Genomic DNA, 18253 nt, shown 5'->3' with positions numbered 1-18253 from the left:
GAACACTTAGGACAGCTGATAGCTTAGGTGGTGCATCACATGGGCAGCTGCTAACTTGGTTTGTGTATCACAAATCCCAGCTAGTTCCCAAAGGCTCAAGTTATGTGGTCACGGGTTGGTTTGCCACACCACCCTAGACTAACTTGGAGCTCAAACATGAATAGACTAATGTTTGCTAAAAGGTATTTGAAATTCAAACACTTAAAAACTGAAGCAAACACATTTGAATATGCACATGGTCAAACCCAGTAAATAGATCAGATACAGCAGGGATATCCGTCTAATCGGGATGGCAAGCACGGCTGCCATCTTTAGTGAATGTGATGCACATGCATGAACTACCTGATACACATGAGATCTGTCAGGTTCTTCATACTTCACTTGAGCGGTCCTTGCTACCAGGTTACAACATGTAGCATGTATCCTTGTGTTTTGATCATAAAAGGATAGCCAACAATTTTTGTACCAACAGTATATGATACAAGTCTTTTTATATTTGCCCGCCGGCCAGATGATACCAAAACATCAATAATGGAAGTAATGAAAACTAATAATATTACCAAAAAGTAAAAGAATCTATACCTAACGCATGGATGAATTTTTTACCTCTACCTAATGCATTACAGTCAGCCGTGTTTAACGTACTCTAGCCTCTTCCCAAGCTGCTCCAGCTCTGCCTAGCTATAAATTCACAACTAAACTAGAGAAGAGATACACCTCATATCTACATCTTGTTCTTTCTAAAACACTCATATTAATTGTGGCATGAATATATATACCTTTTTATTTTTGTCAGTTTGATTCTCCTGATTTTCAATACTGGGTATATATTAATTGAACAAATGAGCAGGCTTGTTGAACCCTGGTTTCGAAAAACACAAAATATCTTCTATCAACCGTTGCTGCTTTATTGTATATTGATCATCTCCCACAAGCTCCAGAAATTTAGTTAAGAACCTGACAAGAACGATCAACATTGTATTGATTGTGTTCTCAACATTACTGCTTTATGTACTCTATAAAGGCTGATCACTTCATCAAAAAACTCATTTCCAAATTACGGTACTGCACCAACGCTGAGGTTGTGGTTGGTATTGTTGGTGGTTTGCCGCTGCTGGGTATGCTGTCACTGCTGTGCACATCTGTACGCGGACCAAATCAACGCCTCTTGAATTAGCTTTCCTTTTCTTTTGTAAATTGGCTTTCTAGTTTCACCTTTTGGACAATTTAGTTTCAGTATTCCATTGTATTTGCCAAAGACGTACGCCATGCGTGACTAACTGCATGCGAGAGATTAAAAAACAAGAGGGAACACCAGTAGACCTGAGAAGATAATGTTTTTTTNTTTTTTTTTGGAAATCCATGAAAGAAGATCTAAACATGTACATTTCCATGTTTCAAGTTACAACTTCCAGGCCATCGTCAATATACAAAATTGTTGTAAAACAAGCAATTTTCCAGTCCTACAAAGACTCTAGCAAATTCCAGTTATTTATATCATCAACCAATAAACGTTAGTTTTTTTTTTTTTTTTTTGTAGAAACTTCAACCAATAAACTTTAATTAATATAGTATGGATGAATCATTTGCCTCTAGGCTCTAGCCCATTTCCATACATGCTGCTCCACCTCTGCTAATTAATTTTATAAATACACAACTAAACTTGAGGAGTGATACACCTCAAATCTACATCTCGTTCTTTGACTTCTTTCTAAAACACTCTTTTGGTTGCCTTTGAGTTCTGAAGAAATGGCAGAATTTCTGCTCACTTTTGCTGCCGAGGGAATACTGACCAAGGTGACTTCCCTTGCTGCTCAAGAATTCAGTCTCGTGTTGGGTTTCAAGGGAGATCTAGCACAGCTTCGTGACTCGTTCCTCAAGATTCAAGCTATGTTACGAGATGTCGACCATTCACAAGTTAGAGGGGAGGCTGTGGAAATGTGGGTGAAGGATCTTGAAGACATAGCTATTGAAGCAGATGATGTACTAGACGAAATTGTGTATGAAGTTCTCCGGCGCAAAGTAGAACTCCGAGACCAGATGAAGAAAAAGGTGAAAAATTTCTTCTCCCACTCCAATCCCATTGTCTTTCGCTCACAAATGGCACATAAAATCAAGAAAATCAACACATGTTTAGTGAAACTATTCAATGAGGCAGCTGGCCCTATTGGGTTAGTTGCTAGGACATTAGCAGATGCAACCTCACAAGATGTTGAAGTACTAGACAGGGAGACAATCTCCAGCTTTGATAGCGATGAGAACCTCATCATTGGAAGAGAGGAGGTCGTGTCAGGTATAGTCAAAACCTTACTCAAGTCACACTATAATGAAGAAAATTATCTTCCAGTTTTGGCTATCGTGGGAATGCCAGGTCTTGGCAAGACAACTTCAGCTAAATCAATATATCACGACTCTGAGATCGATAAAAACTTCCCTCTAAAAATTTGGGTTTGTGTATCGACCCTTTTGAAGTCAAGACGATCTTAAGAGGGATCCTGGAATCTCTGAAACCAGAGAAAGCATCAATTCAAAGCAAGGACGTGATATGTAAATTCATTCGAGAAGAGGTAAAAGGAAAAAGATACCTTCTCGTACTAGATGATGTTTGGAGCGAAGATCCAGAAAAATGGAAGGAGTTACGAAGTTGTTTGTCAACATTTAACGATACTCAAGGAAGCAGCATCATTGTCACTACCCGTAGTGGCGGAGTTGCACAAGTCATGGAAACTCTTCCTAGATGTGATTTGGGAAAATTATCAGATGATGAATGCTGGCTCATAATGAAGGATAAAGCCATTCCAGTTGGGAGTCCTCCTATATCTAAAGAGCAGGAGACTATTGGTAGAGAGATCGCTAAAAGATGTGGAGGTGTACCACTAGTGGCAAAGGTACGTACGTAATCATATATATCATTGTTAACCTTATTACTTTAGTTTGATCTTTCTGTTTAGTTTCATATCCTCTTCATTTGTTAGAAAGCCAATTTCAAGACGCATAACTTCTAATTCAGACTCACTGGACGTAAGATACATAATATGCTAGCATTCTATGTCATTTTAAGTAATCACAAAGCTTTTCATCTAATAAACCACATAAATGATGAAAAGGTTTAGCCCCCACAGCAACAAACAGGAAGATAAGATATTCAAAACTGATAATAAGGTGACAAGCTCAATGATTTTGGACTAAGAGTTCGGTGGACTAACTAATAAAGGATGCAAACTTACTTTGTCTGTGTTGTCCTAATGTGTGTTAAACAAAAGAAGAAACAAATATACCCCCTCTAAAAGTCCCAACACAAAATGAAAGCACCGACAACCTAAGAAGATGACAAGAAAATTATATAGAGCGATCAATTACCAAATGTACACGAAACTAAAATCAAACTCACTATTTGTGTGTTTTCCTAATGTACATGTTCTTAAGTAAACGAAGAAACAAATATACCTTCCAAGTCCCATAAACAAAATGAAAGCAACGACAACCTGCAGAAAAGAAGAGAAGAAAATTAGAGTCCGGTTTCCAGTACCAACATATATAGAGGTATGTACTCCACCTTTATGACCTGAAAACTTTCTTTGCTGATGATCATTGACTCACATAATCAAGCTTATGTACCTCACTCAGAGAGGTTCTGAAACGCTATAATTGAAAGGTAACTTGCCAAAAGTAAACGAAACGAAAATAAACAACATTTAGGAAATATCCTGAAAAAATTCAAAAATTAGCTCCTAAGATGGAATCCACAAGTAAATGTGTGAAGGAGGCTGTTTTCGAGGACGTATCTCGAGGGCGGCAGGGGTTCTTGAGGTGGACTGAGATTTGAGTTTGTAAACCCGTAGGTTGTTTTTTTTTTTTTTTTTTTATTACCTTTTGGACTCGGTATCTCGTAATTTCATTTTTTTATATAACTTTCTACATTTCAAAACTGAAAGAAGAAATCACAAAAATAGAAGACTCAACCAAAATATGAGATCGATTTCAAAATTTCTTTAAAAAATCACCCTATGTAGTGTTTTGTTGTCCTTAAAAAGTGTTTACAAGTTGTTTATTTATTTATTTTTTTTTTAAGAAACAGCTTTTTATTGAAACAAAAAGCAAAGAACAAGAACAAGAACAAGAACAAGAAGGTGGACAAGTTGTTTATTTTTATGTAATTAGATAAAGTAAGTTTTCATTAAGAAATAAATAGTATGTTTTGACAAAGGACAAAAACTTTTATGTATATAAAAGTTTAGGAAATATCTCTCTATCGTGTTTTCTCTCTAGCAGCTAGGGATTGAACGTAGTCCAAACCTTCTCCACTTTTCATGAACAAAATTTCAGGGCCTTGGCCTGCTGTCATTGGCCTTGGCCTTTTGCCAGCTTTCTGGTTATGTTTAACCAATATGTTTATCATTGTTCAAAAGAAAGAAAATAAATAGCATCATTTTTATTGTTAGAAAAGTTAATTGTCATACAGTGTATGATAAATAGCTATTACTATATTGACGCTGCTATCTAATATGAATCTAACATGTAACCAATTGATAATAGGTTTTGGGAGGTGTGATGCGCTCCAATACAATTGATAATTGGCGATCAATTTTAAAAAGTAAAACCTGGGATTCAGAAGGAGAAAAGAGAATAGTTTCGATTTTGAAGCTGAGTTTTGATGAATTGAAGCCTCCTTCATTAAAACAATGTTTTGCATATTGTTCGATGTTCCCCAAAGATTTTGATTTTGAAAAGAATGACTTGATCCAACTTTGGATGGCTCAGGGATGGCTTCACCCTTGTTCTGAGAAAATCCTAGAGATGGAGCAGAGAGGTAATGAATATTTCAATATCCTCTTGGCTAAGTCTTTTTTTCAAGACGTTACAAAGGATTATGGTGGTAATGTTACCAAATGTAAGATGCATGATCTTGTGCATGATCTCGCAGAACATGTATCAAAATCAAGGAACTTACGCTCACTTTTTTCACACGGAGAAGCCCTTGAGAGCAACTTACTTAACTTTAAATTGCTACGTGTGTTAAATTTATACAAAGCAGACATTGTAGAGTTGCCAATATCAATTGGGAAGTTGAAACACTTGAGGTATTTAAATGTTTTGAAAACAAGAATCAAAACATTTCCCAAATCAATTGGTCAGCTTTATAATCTGCAAACCTTGAAAATTCCTTATCAGCTTGAAGAATTTCCAACGGAAGTTGCAAATTTGATCAACCTGCGGCACATTTATTTTGGTAGATATATGAAAGTTCCTGGTGGGATATTGGGACAGCTGACCAATCTCCGGTCATTACCCTTTCTCAAGGTGGGTAACGAGACAGGTCCTGGAATTGAGGAATTGGGTTGTTTGAACCAGTTGCATGACACCTTGTCTATATATGGACTGGAAAATGTGGTAGATGGAGAAAAAGCCCTGAAAGCAAACTTATCGGAGAAGAAACATATACGCAAGTTAATCCTTGGTTGGAAGCTTATTAGGCCAAGCCACAATGTCGCGAATGATGTTGATGTACTAGAAGGCCTCCGGCCACATTCTACTTTGGAATATCTACAGATTCAGGGATTCATGGGTGGTAAACATCCATCATGGTTATTGCTAGCCCACAATTTGAAAGAGATTGAATTTTTGGGCTGCAACAAATGTGAAGCACTCCCAACACTCGGTCATTTGCCCAATCTTAGTTGTCTTAAGATAAGTGGAATGGAGAACCTAACTCGTATAGGATCTGAGTTCTATGGTGATGACCATGTCAATTGGGGAAATGGAACAATTGAGCAGGCGCGGCCTTTGTTCCCAGCTCTGAAAAAATTGCATATTGAGGAGTCCCCGAACCTGATTGAATGGATGGAAGCGCCAATTGAGAGAGCAAATTGGGTGTTTCCTTGCCTTGAGGAGCTGACCTTGATTAAATGTAACAGACTGACAAGTGCTCCTAGTCATTTCCCATCCCTCAAGAAGTTAGATATACAATGCATGGATAGCGGAGGCATGCCAATAGCAAGTATTCTAAGCAATAAACTCACCACTCTCACTGATCTCAACTTATTTAAAGTGGGGAGACTTACTTGTCTGCCGGAAGGAATGTTAGAAAGCAACAAGAATCTTGCACATTTAAACATAGTGCAGTGTCGAGAGTTAACTTGTATTTCTCCCCAATCACAAGGATTTGCTTACTGCTGTGCATCTCTTTCATATTTGCGGCTATATATTTGTGACAATCTCAGATATTTACCTGATGGGATACTCACTCCTTCTCTTAAAGAGATGACGTTGTATGCTTGTGAGAATCTAGAGTACATCCCAGATGCTACACACGGTGGTCTCACATCCCTGGAAAGGTTGTCTTTGTCAATGTGCTATAAAATAACTTCCATTCCATTCTCACAAGGCCTGCCATCTCTTCGTAAATTGGACATAGACCAGTGTCCGGAACTATCAAGCCTACCGGGTGGACTAGAATACTGTACCTCTCTTCGGAGTTTGAAAATAGCAGCTTGCCCCAAGGTACCATCCGTTTTAATCGGAAGTCTGAGTGCATCCCTCAAATACTTGTGTGTAAGTAATGTAGACGCTCTTCCAATTTCACGAGGAGGCTTCACATCACTCCGTGAATTGAAAATCCTATATTGCGAAAGTTCCCAAATTGGGCCAGAATTTAGTGCCTTTCTTCAAAACCTTGTCTCGCTTCAAACATTGACGATTATGTGTTGCGAAAATCTAGAGAGTATTCCAAGTTCAGACAAGCTCACATCCCTCCGCAGTTTGGTGATTATGCGGTGTTATAAATTAACAAGTCTGCCAAAGGGGTTAGCAGCATCGTCACAGCCCTGCAGCCTCACCCATTTGAAGGAATTGAGAATTGGTGGTTTCTGCGAGGAGCTCGATGCATTCCCAGCTTTTCAGGCAATACCACAACTTGAAACATTAGAACTGGAAGGGTGGAATAAGCTCAAGTCTCTCCCTGAACAAACTCAACACTTGCCTTCTTTAAGACATTTGGAGATAGAATCCTTTAACGGAGTGGATGCAATTCCAGAGTGGTTGGGAAACCTTGCGTCTCTCGAGGACCTGTCTGTTTGGGGTTGCGAGAGTCTAAAGTATCTGCCTTCTGTGGAAGCAATGCAACGCCTCACCAAATTGAAAGAGATAAAGATCTCCTTCTGTCCCCTTCTAGAAGAAAGATGCACGGAGGAGACTGGCCCTGAGTGGCCTAAGATTCGTCATCTTCCATTCATCACGAGTAAGACTTCCTTTTTCATATTCTAGATCAATTGCTATTAAATTATTCTTTTCTCTTCTAATTTTAGATAATTTGTTTTTTGTCTATTAGCTTGAACAGAAATGTTCATCTAATCAGTTATTGATGTTGAACCACTCTTAGATGCAAATCCAATGGTATAGCACTGACCAAACTTGTTTTCTATCAGTTGATGATAAAACTATCAAGAATTGACCAACGCAGAGTACAAGTAATTCCTAATTGCTGAAAGTGCTCACATTGAGGCAATCAAGGTATGTTCTCCCAGCATGCTACCACCAGCCTTTCAATGAATTAAACCCTTTCCTTTCCTCTGCTCTGTCCATGTTACAAGCAAAGTTAATGAAAAAATGGTACATTGTTTCTGCAGGGGTATCTAATTTGTGTTTGGCAAACAATTTCTCGAGGTTCTTACTAAATTTGAGAAGTTACTTGTTGTGCAATTAGAGTCCTGGTACGTCTGCTGATCCATTATTTCTCTTTGGTTATTATTTATTCATTTTTTCTATGGAGACGTATGTCAACACTGCTACATCCATGTTTGCGGACACTTCATCTGACTGGATTGTGTAAAAACATTAGTATCAAGCACGGATTGAACATCAATACAAAAAATTTATTACTGGGTGAAGCTATAGAATAGTTTAAGTCGGTGTAATTGGGGATTGAGATTATAAGAAATCAAGAAGATACAGACTTCCTACAAGTTGGTGAAGTTTTTGGTATTCATCATTATTACTTGAAAGCAATAGATTATGATCGTCATTAGTGGTGTAACATTGTGTGGCCAACTCTGTTTTTCTTATAGAAATCGTTGTTACCGTGGAATCTGTTGCATGGAAAATCTCTCAACAGATTGCAGTGTACAGGTGAACTCTTCTAGCCCCTCTTCTGTGTTGCTCTCGTTGTGATAGAACTGAATATTTAAATCAAATCTTCTTATCCTGACCCTTTGCAGCAAGATTTGGTTTTTCGTCATTTTCGTCTCTCTTGTACTAAAAGCAATTTATTGGTAGCCATCAAGTTATTGGACATCTACCTAGCAACAGTGTGTGATGTCGGATGCATAATAGGATTCAAGCTAATTGGTGAAGCAGGTATCTATCTTTCGCTTATTTGTCTTCGGATTCAAGAGTTGGCGCTCTGCAATCCTCCATTTGTTTGTTAAACTTCACAAAAATGACGAGATTGTAAAAAACAATATAGGATTGGACGTGGCCAGATGCTCTGTTGCATGTACTTTTCATTATGGCTGTCATGTAATCATAAGCAGTCATTTTGTGCTGACAAAAGCATTCTCGGAGCTAAAAGAATTCAAAGGTGGATTTCGAAAGAGCTTTTACAGCTCTGTACGTTATAAGTTATTTCTCTTCCATAAGATATCCAAGTAACAAAGTTGCCATCCTCAGTTTTCCGAGGCATATGAACCTGTCACTTGTCCTTGAGGCATCAATTAGATAAAAGTTTACTTTTCTTTTTCTTCTTTCTCTTGCATTGATTAGTTCATTGTCACACACAGAAGAAGGCGTGTCCCTGCGGCGGGTCAGTTACATGCATTCCGTTATTAACTAAGCAATCCTCAACTTCATGCAGTTCCGCACCAAAGCAAGGTAATTAAGCTTTTCAAATTATTGGTTATTCATATGTTATATGTGAAAGAAAAAGAAAAAAAATTGAGCAAATCCATGACTTAATGACTCGTTGGCTCATCCACAGGTTTCCTGTAACCAAAAGAAGCTTTCAGCTTGTGCCTCCAGATCGTCTTCCAAATCATTACTCGTTTGGAAGGTGCTGATCATTGACATTTCTTAATCGCTTTCACAATGCAGGTATATGGTACCCTCTCTTTAGTGTTGCAGTCTTTGTAAATATATCCGAGAATATGCATACCAACTCTTCCTATCCTTCTTCAGCGAGCCAAGACTTTCTCCTATTATTGTCAATATTGGGGATTTAATTGGTTTCTCTAAAGCAACTTTGGATGTTAATCATAATTTGAGATGGAAAAAAGAAAACAATCAAGATGAAGCCAGTGTTGATCTGAACATTCAAATATTAGTCTGAGATGGTGTTGGTCCCTTCAGTGCCAGGGACTGCCAGCCAAGCTGAGATGTTCCACCAGAGTTGGGAGTACGTACGGATGCCATCGTTGTTTGAGTCACTTTTGCTAAAGCTCGGAAACAGGCTCATTGTGCTCGTGTATACTTCTTTCTGTCCAAGCAGAAACAACCGATCAGGACTGAACAGGTGGCCAATATGCTCCACTTCAGCTCGGAGAACTTATCTAGAGGCTCTCTTTTTTTGGATCTGATATCAAAGGAGCTTCAAATTCACACATGGTGAGACGTCTGCCCATGCATGCCATGCCTTGCAACTTACATACTAAAGGATCTTCATTTCGATGCCTTTATGGGACAATATGTTTGAATCACTCTCCATCTAGTTGCATACTTTATAGTTTATACAGCTAAACCATCATGTAGTGTAATTAAACCATATTTATTCGATCATAGATTCATTGTCTGAATGTGTGAATAGTCTAGATAGCGGTATAACAAGTTCAACATGAAGCAAAGAGAGGCCAGTTTAATCCTCTTCCCTTTTTTCCCAGTTTCTTCTGTGGTTTTTTAATCCGAAATTTTGAGTTCTGTGTTTGTCCACATACCACTTCTCAAGATTGAGTTCTGTTTGTCCACGTACTTCTCAAAACAATGTTTATACGTTCTATAGTTGAATTTTTTCTACATTTATATCATATTTATCTCAGTATCTTGCTCTCACTTGATGTGGGACTCTTGGTATATTGATTACTTGTTGTTACTTTATTACTCATACTTTAATTATTTTCACCCATCAAAAAGATCAGCCTCGCCTTAGTTAAGTCTTATTTCAGGTCCACAGGTCTATCAATACTGGAACCCCATTCTGTAATTGAGTTGTTGATAGATGGAAGGTCCGGTTTTCTGGATAACATTTGATGGTATGACTAATCATCAAGCTCCTACCTCCGGCTATGAAGTCAATTTAGAACTTCCAAAGCATGGAGGCTGCTGCTCATTACAATGAAGCTGCACGTCCAAGTTCCCCAGGGAACTTCGGAGCAGACATCGACTCATGTTCTTCGTTTAGCTTCACTAGAGAATAGAGATGGCTAACAACAAGCACAAACAACAAACCGTCGGTATAAGTATCGGCAATAGATTACAAAAATATTAGAACTAGATATTTGTACCTTGTTAAAGTAGGGAACCATAGTCCTAAACCTTTAACTGAAATAATCTGCTTGATCCATTACTCCGTTAGTATGGTATTTGAGGCATTCACCATTAAAATGTTGTCAAACACGAAATCCCAAAGTATCTTTGCTTGCCATATATAGATCCAGACCATGTTTCCATGATTAATAACCACATCACAACTGCCATTGATCAGCATTTTCTAGCACTGAGACCCCTTAATATATATTCTAAGTGCAGTATTCTTCTCTACATCAGCAGTCAAATTAAGGAACTTTTGTATGAACGATGTTATATTACAATGACTCTCAAATACATTTTGTAAATCAAATTATCCATAACCGTCACATCTGATAGATTTCCATAAGTTTTGGTATTAGGCTTCACAAAAAGTAAGAAGAAGTAAAAAAAAAAAAAAAAAACAGATATTATTCTCCTAGCATAATTCATTGCTGAATGTTTGAGGTAGGGGTTTCTTCTGGTAATAAAGCACTAACCAACAATTCTTTTAACCTTGCTCATTTCTTCTTTTAGGCAACTCATAACAGCTTCTGTTGACAATATCAATCCTGATATTGGCACCTGCTAACTAGTTTTGCTTGGATGCAACTATGTCGACTGCTAGGGTAGTACTACCGATCTGCTAGTTATTCATTGGTTTCCGGGTCACTAACCATCACTCCACCCAGCATGTACAATTGGAACTAAGGTGATTTATACTTTGAGAAGTGAGAATCCTTTCCCACATGCCTGATTATGCTGGCTGCTCATGTTATAATCAGAAGATAATTAAAATATACAAACGATCATGCAACCTCTTCCTCCTATCAAATCAATGACATAAAGGGCAAAGTCTTCACTACTACAGATACAAAGATTCATGTAACCAATGTGACTAATAAGTTTGCATATGCTCAGGGAAAAGAAAGGAAAACAGAAGAGTTATTACAATGACTATTGTTTCGATATTTCCGTGCAAGACCAACAACACATTCCAGTAGTATTTTAGGCTGCTTCCTTCCTGGTGGAAGAAACACAACTTCTGTATCTTCATACAAGCCTCTTAAGAGCAGTAGTGCAACTCGTTCTGGTGATTTGGCATCTGTATACATACCACAAACCTCTTCACAGCTAAAACTAACAGGGCTGTATAACAGTTTACTTGATTTGGTAGGGTGCGCCAAGCTTTGCGGTAGTGCAACGCAAAGATGACACATGCGAGCCCTAATAGCAAGCTATTATGATAAACTCACCCTTTTTAAAAAATTAATTTAATATCGTGTGAACCATTGATCCACATATCAGATATTAAACTGATAAGAACAGATACTACACTTGATCTTAGCCAAAAGGCCGAGAAAGGTATGCTTATAACCTTCTCGTGCTTCGCTTTTTATACTCCTATTCACTTTGGTTCTTCCGTCATACAGCGATGTGGGACTCCTGCAGGGTCTTTATACCGATGGCTTTGTGCCTCGTATTAACACCAACACAAATCCAAAACATCACATTTAATTCAACTAGTAATCTTGTCCATCCTACACTAATAATTTTAAAAAATTCCGAACTTATGAGCCATCTGTATCATCTGCCAAGAACAACTCAAATAGACATCTGTGGCAATGAGAATGAGAAGCCACGGAAGGCCTGAACAAAATAAATACATGGAGTGCTGTTTTACATGATTGGAAAGGACATTGACAGAATGATTGGATCAGCTCATCCTACAAAAATTTCAGCTGGGATTATTATTGCAGGTGGATGGTAAACAATGATTTGGATGTGCTATGATCTGCACAAACTGGGAAGGTGGTAACTAATATGACATAAAACATTGATTATTCATTGAAATAGCGTTAGCGCTTTGTCTTTGTTGTGCTTCTTATTTATATATATATACACACACACAAAGAGGATATGAAGCGGACGTCCGCACTCCGGCTTAAAGTGCGGATGTCGTCTGTTCTCCGCCATCTCACGCCGGCGACAACTTCTCTCCTTCCCGGACGACAGCACAGGCTTCTAGGACGGTTTCTCTCCTTCCAGGACTAGCCGGCGACAAGTTTTCCGGCCAACCTTGATCAATCATGGTGTTTTCAGTCCAGAGCTTCAATCCGGCCGGAAAACTTGTCGTCGGCCAGTCCTGTAAGAAGAGAAACCGTCCTGGAAGCCTGTGCTGTCGTTCGGGAAGGAGAGAAGCTGTCGTCGGCATGAGACGGCGGAAAACAGACGACGTCGCACTTTAAGCCGGAGTGCGGACTTCCGCTTCGCCTGTGTGTGTGTATATATATATAGGCATAAAGCTTGCGACTAATGTGGGGATCGGCTAGCTAGCTTGATGATTCTATGCGTGCAGTATCATAACAGACGAAGGTGAAAGATAAATCACCTAAGCCAATCAGTTTGAAACAAGATTATTGCAAGAATGCAATCCATTCCAATATTACCCTGAAATTTACATTACAAAACAAAATCGACATAGAATCTAGTTCGTAATTTTATGATGATGAGAGAACGAGTATGAAAAGGTCCACACAATAGTACTACTCTAGCTAGAGCCACATCCATCTTTATTTTAACGGTTCAAGCCTAGTCCAATATCAATCACTACTTGGCAGCAGGCTTGTTCATTGGCCTCTTCACAATCATCACTGAACAGTTAGCATGATGAGCACAGTGGTCGCTTACACTCCCCAGAACTGCCCTGTAAAAACAGTGTTGAAAGTTGTTACATACTAATAGTTATTCTTCGTATGAATTGAATCATATGTGTCGCATATTGTCACGTATTGAAATAAAGCATTATGCATACCTCTTTACCGCTCCATAACCATGACTGCCGAGAACCAAGAGAGCTGCACCGTGTTTATCCACGGCTTCAGGCATAACGTTTCTTGGATCACCTTCCATAACTTCCACTTGCACATTCTCCACCTGTTTAACATTCAAATAATATCTCATTTTCCGATCATATATACTGCAAACATGTCTACCTGCATCAATGAAATACCTTTTTCTTGGTGCACAATTCCTTGGCCTTTTCGACGGTCTTATTAGCCGATTTCTTCATATCAGAAATCAACGAATTCAGGAAGTCGCCAGAGCCTGCAAATGATCGACATGCATATGCATTAACACATAGACACATACGCCACAAACGAACTTGTTAAGCTAAGTGATCGGTAGAACTGGTTACCAACTCCGGCGACTCCAAGAGCAGAAGCCGGAGATGCCCTGGCGTGAACGAGGGCGAGCCGGAAAAGATGGCTGGCCCCGTCGACAAAGAAATGGTCCAGAGTCCAGTCCAATGCATAGTAGCTGTGCTCACTGTCGTCGATAGCAACTAGCATCAGTGGCTTTGCGCTTTCCGCCATTGCTAAATAACTTGTGCTGATATAGTTATATGATCTCAACGACGATAACCAGGCAAGGACAAGTCTTATTTATAGTTTGTGTTCTTGGATTGAGGGTTTGATGGAGTACGTGTTGTGGCTGTAGGGGATGTAGAAGATTGTGGCTGTTGCGAGTGCTGGGTGTCACTGTTTGAGTGATCATGAGTAGGACTTCTGGTAACTGCTCCGAGGTCTTTGCGCCTCGATCTGGACTTGGGTTATATGGCGGGAGATTCTCCTCTCTTATTTACCAAAAATAGTTGAACTTAATTTGTGATCCGATCGATATTATGTTTAGTACTTTCTATACGAGCCTCGTGCTTAAAATTCTGACGAAGTTTATATGGACCTGTAACATAAAAATAATATTGATCGAGCACAACAGGCCAATCTATTTGATTTTTAAGGTTATGGCTCCCAATAATCTTGATTTGTATAAATGAAGAACACCGTTCATCTCAATTTATTTATTTTTTCCATTTCGATCACTAGCTAGCTTGAACTTCATCCGTTACCTTATATACTCGATCATGCCTGAAGGCATGAATGTAGCTTCTATTACGAGTGGACTTGGTCTCATTGAATTGGGCTTTCAGCTCTACTAGCAAATTACATCGATGACATTAGTTGTCCACGCCTTGGAACGTAAGTGTTGGCAAACCACAAAAAACAATGATCTTGTGTGTTTCAAGCCAAATATATGATGATTTTGAGTTTCTAGACCTATAGATATGTTTTCACAACGGCACAAATAGATTTTATGATGGAAGTTTTCATATCAATCAATCCTGCACCATGTCTAGAGAGTTTGGGTTTAGACCTATTAGGTTATAAGTGACATTTAATTTGAAGAAGACTTCGTGCTCAATTGTGTAAGTTGGAGATTTGAAGATCAAAATTTGAACGTTCTAGAGCAATGTTTTTAGGTTTGGTCACTATGGTGTAGAGTGGTGAAACGTAATTCATAACAATACAATGCCTAATTAATTAAATTCGAATTCAATACAACCTAATCTTAATAGGCCTTCGATCTTCATCAAGACAGCAAAAATGTTTTAAAACTTAATATATAACCATCAATCTAAGAAGGCCTACAATCAAATTAAATGAAGAAAATTACATCAAGAACATTTTGAGTTGTTTGAGAAAAGATATCTCATCGAAACGATATAAAAATGGCATTATATGAATTTGTGTGATATTTCCAATAGAGCCTCAAAATTCAGCTGTACAAAGAAACCTAAGTGTTTGTTTACTGGTGGGTCACTTTCCATTTACGTATATTCATTACTTTGACAATGTAGGTTGAATTCTTTATATCACCTCCATTGTAAAGGGTCTACAAGAGCCTCTTCATCAATTCTCAGTTCTGCAAAAAAAGGCCATGGATACCAAAAGGGACGGTGGAGCTGATTATATCTTCCCTGTAAATGTTTAACCTTTAATTCAAATCAGTACACCATAAATCTAATCGATATGGGATCTCAACCTCACTTGCTTTAAGGAAAAGCAAGGCTTTTGGCAAAAGAAGTGTACTACAAGAATGATAGCTAAGTTTGGTCCACTGGGGAGATCCACCAGCATGAGTCATTCCAATTACCAGAATGACACCACTTTTGAAGGGAGATTAGACAAAGCAATGACCAAATTAGTTGTTGATATGAACTCAAATTATAAAGTATAGTATGGAGCCAAAAGTATGCTTGATGATCACTTTCATTGCCCCCCTTTGTTTAATCCCAAGCAGGCAAAGGGTGACAATAGACGAATGTGTGTACGTTTTTGGGTTATGACATTTTAGACCATGTTGAGTACAAATCAATCTTAACATATATGTATATGATTAAGTATGTGCAATCACTAATCTAGAGACAAGTATTTTCTCAATATAGGAACCACAAAGATTGCCAAACTATCATTCATATATAGGCAAGAGAGAGAAATTTCAACAACACTATACACTTAGCAACAAGGCCCGTTATTAGCAATTAACAGCAACTAGTGATAAGACATTTTAGTCATATAAAGGCTCAAAACCTAGCATATGAAGGTAAAGTCTGATAAATGAGTGAAGCATGATTAGATTTGCCCCTCAATATCTAGGATGACTTATACTTCTTTGGCCTATGTAACAACTTCATAACAACATCAATATACACAAAGGAAAACATCATTTCCACAAAAATAACTATCGGCGATAACGAGTTCCGAACTAATCTTTGGTCATAGATAACTAGGATGCAAATATCCAACAATGCCATCAAACAATGATGCAAGTTAATTTGATGTTTATCTGTTATATCATTATGAACTTTTCCGGAAATCATATATCAGTAGCTAATTTTGTCACATGTTCACAATGTTTATAGTGATTTCATTTCTATAGTTTAGCTCAAAGAGTATCATTTTTAATACCAACCCTGGATCCCTATCCCACTAATTTTATCTTGTTCAACCAAAGCATATTTAATCTTTACAAAACAGCAAATGCGCAGAAAGGAATCCAATAGATGAAAGAAGTTAGAAGAATGAGATACAGACCTCCCACAAAGTTCCACCAAAAAGACAACAAGGTTCCTCTTTTTTCTCATTTATTTATCCCTCATTTTAGGCTTATGGTATTGTTTAAGCATGGATTAAACACATAATTAACACGTACACCCTTAATTAATCATCCTAATAACGTTCTGGCACCAAATGGCTCCCTTTCTGGGTATTGTGGAATTACCATGCTTAATTACTGCCATGGTGATTTTGACATCCCCATATTGAAATCATAAATGCCAAGTATGACCTTCTGGGTTTTTTGATCCCTACCAAAAACCCAGACGAAGGTACATAAATTATAGAGGTTGATGGGTCAATTCGAGTCTTAACCGGGAGTGCAACTGTGCAAATGCCAAATGGGGTAAAGTTCAGAATCGTTGGCATGACGACTAATTCTGTTGCAGTTCTTGTAAGGGACATCGGGAAACTGAGCACATGTGGCTGATTATTCTACTCCTGAGTCATCATTTTCAGAGCCGCAGGTCAGTAATCCCAATGTCCCTCATATGATTTTTTTTGGATTAGACGAAAATGGTTTTTAGCTAATGCAGTTAATTTTAATTTCTTTTCACCAAAATTTATAACAAATAAATAAATAAAGCAACTTAAGAGAGGAGACACAAGACAAATAAAAAGTTAAACCTACACTTGGAGGCTAGCTAAACGGTGCAGCAGCCTGCTAGGTGGTTGGGTCGGCTCGACGATACACAACTTAGAGAGTTAGGGTGGTAGTCTAAGATGATGCAATATGTGAGTTTAATTGTATGAAGTAGCACTTTGTATCTAGTGTCGATTATTATATTTTGGGCCCTTAAGATGCAAAAAAAATGGGTATTGGAAGAGAATTGAACACACACACGTTTCATAATTTACATTACACTCTTTAATTATGTGTCATCGATAGTTGTTTTTGATTATGTATTGATGACAATAATGAATGAATATTAGTCCGAGCAAAGTTTTCTTCATCAGTGTTGGTTTGTTTGATTGGCTATTAGTTATAGCCCTTGGGTATCCGAATTCTCAAGTCCACTTCTCTAGGTGGTCGAGGTGGCGGCCGCATAATCTGGTGTGGTCGATATAACTATATCAATGTAAAAAAGACTGCACTACTTGTTATGTATGATCATCTTAGTTGTTGTTGATAGAGTCTTTCGACTTATATGAGTTATGTATTGTCATCTTAGTGTTGTTGATAGAGTTTTTCGACTTATATGAGCTTGATTGCTCGATATATTTGATATATTTTTACCCGTGAGATTTAAATCTATAACATACTTCATTTTTTATCGACTTACCATAAGTCTTAAGGTAATAATTATTTTTTAATTAGTTTTTTTTTCATTTCATAATATGATTTTAGATATTGACTTCATCATGTTTCTCCCAGACTAGCGTTAAATTAATATATTACGTATGTTTCTAACTCCTTATAAATAATAACGAACAAAAATTCTTGAGTAAATTCAAAATTTGATTACATAAGGTTATTAAGACTTGATAGTTTCTTTTGTAAAGATAAACAAAGTTACAACTGGAACAACCAAAACTATACTCTAATTTAGTAATCGTATATGCAACAAATTGGCTTCATGGGAAACATGCTTAAAAGTTAAAACTTATTTCTTTAAATTTAGACGCCAAGCTCTGAATGCCTATAACAAGGGATCACATTCCTAAAGGGGGAGCACAAACTTGATTGATCGAGTCTATTATTAGCTTGGCTATCCTTCAACACAAACTTGTCGGCAGTTGTTGCAAAGAGCATGGTAAAGGCCTTTTTGACCTGCATTGCCTTTTGCAAATGGAACAATAGTATAGCC

At 37.9% G+C, this 18253-nt stretch overlaps 3 protein-coding genes across 3 annotated transcripts; 2 read left to right on the top strand and 1 right to left on the bottom strand.

The window, feature by feature from the left end:
- The first annotated feature begins 5238 nt into the window (after nt 1-5238).
- Nucleotides 5239-6613, top strand: LOC101292995 (putative disease resistance protein RGA3-like). The gene is made up of 2 exons (XM_004298082.1): nt 5239-6501; nt 6566-6613. The coding sequence occupies exons 1-2, from the start codon at nt 5239-5241 to the stop codon at nt 6611-6613; spliced, it is 1311 nt and encodes a 436-aa protein (XP_004298130.1).
- LOC101310889 (probable disease resistance protein At5g66900-like) lies at nt 6443-8123 on the top strand. The gene is made up of 4 exons (XM_004296797.1): nt 6443-7237; nt 7425-7509; nt 7626-7709; nt 8064-8123. Exons 1-2 carry the CDS (start codon nt 6700-6702, stop codon nt 7448-7450), a joined length of 564 nt encoding a protein of 187 aa, XP_004296845.1. The 5' UTR covers nt 6443-6699; the 3' UTR covers nt 7451-7509; nt 7626-7709; nt 8064-8123.
- A 4784-nt stretch (nt 8124-12907) lies between these two features.
- Nucleotides 12908-13865, bottom strand: LOC101292697 (universal stress protein YxiE-like). The gene is made up of 4 exons (XM_004298081.1): nt 13688-13865; nt 13502-13596; nt 13304-13425; nt 12908-13195 (listed from the first exon to the last, which is right to left on the bottom strand). The coding sequence occupies exons 1-4, from the start codon at nt 13863-13865 to the stop codon at nt 13099-13101; spliced, it is 492 nt and encodes a 163-aa protein (XP_004298129.1). The 3' UTR covers nt 12908-13098.
- Nucleotides 13866-18253: the final 4388 nt, after the last annotated feature.

This window comes from Fragaria vesca, linkage group LG4 (assembly GCF_000184155.1).
Source record: "Fragaria vesca subsp. vesca linkage group LG4, FraVesHawaii_1.0, whole genome shotgun sequence".
In the NCBI taxonomy this organism is placed as follows: Eukaryota; Viridiplantae; Streptophyta; class Magnoliopsida; order Rosales; family Rosaceae; genus Fragaria; species Fragaria vesca.
This window is presented reverse-complemented; position numbering and strand designations above follow the sequence as displayed.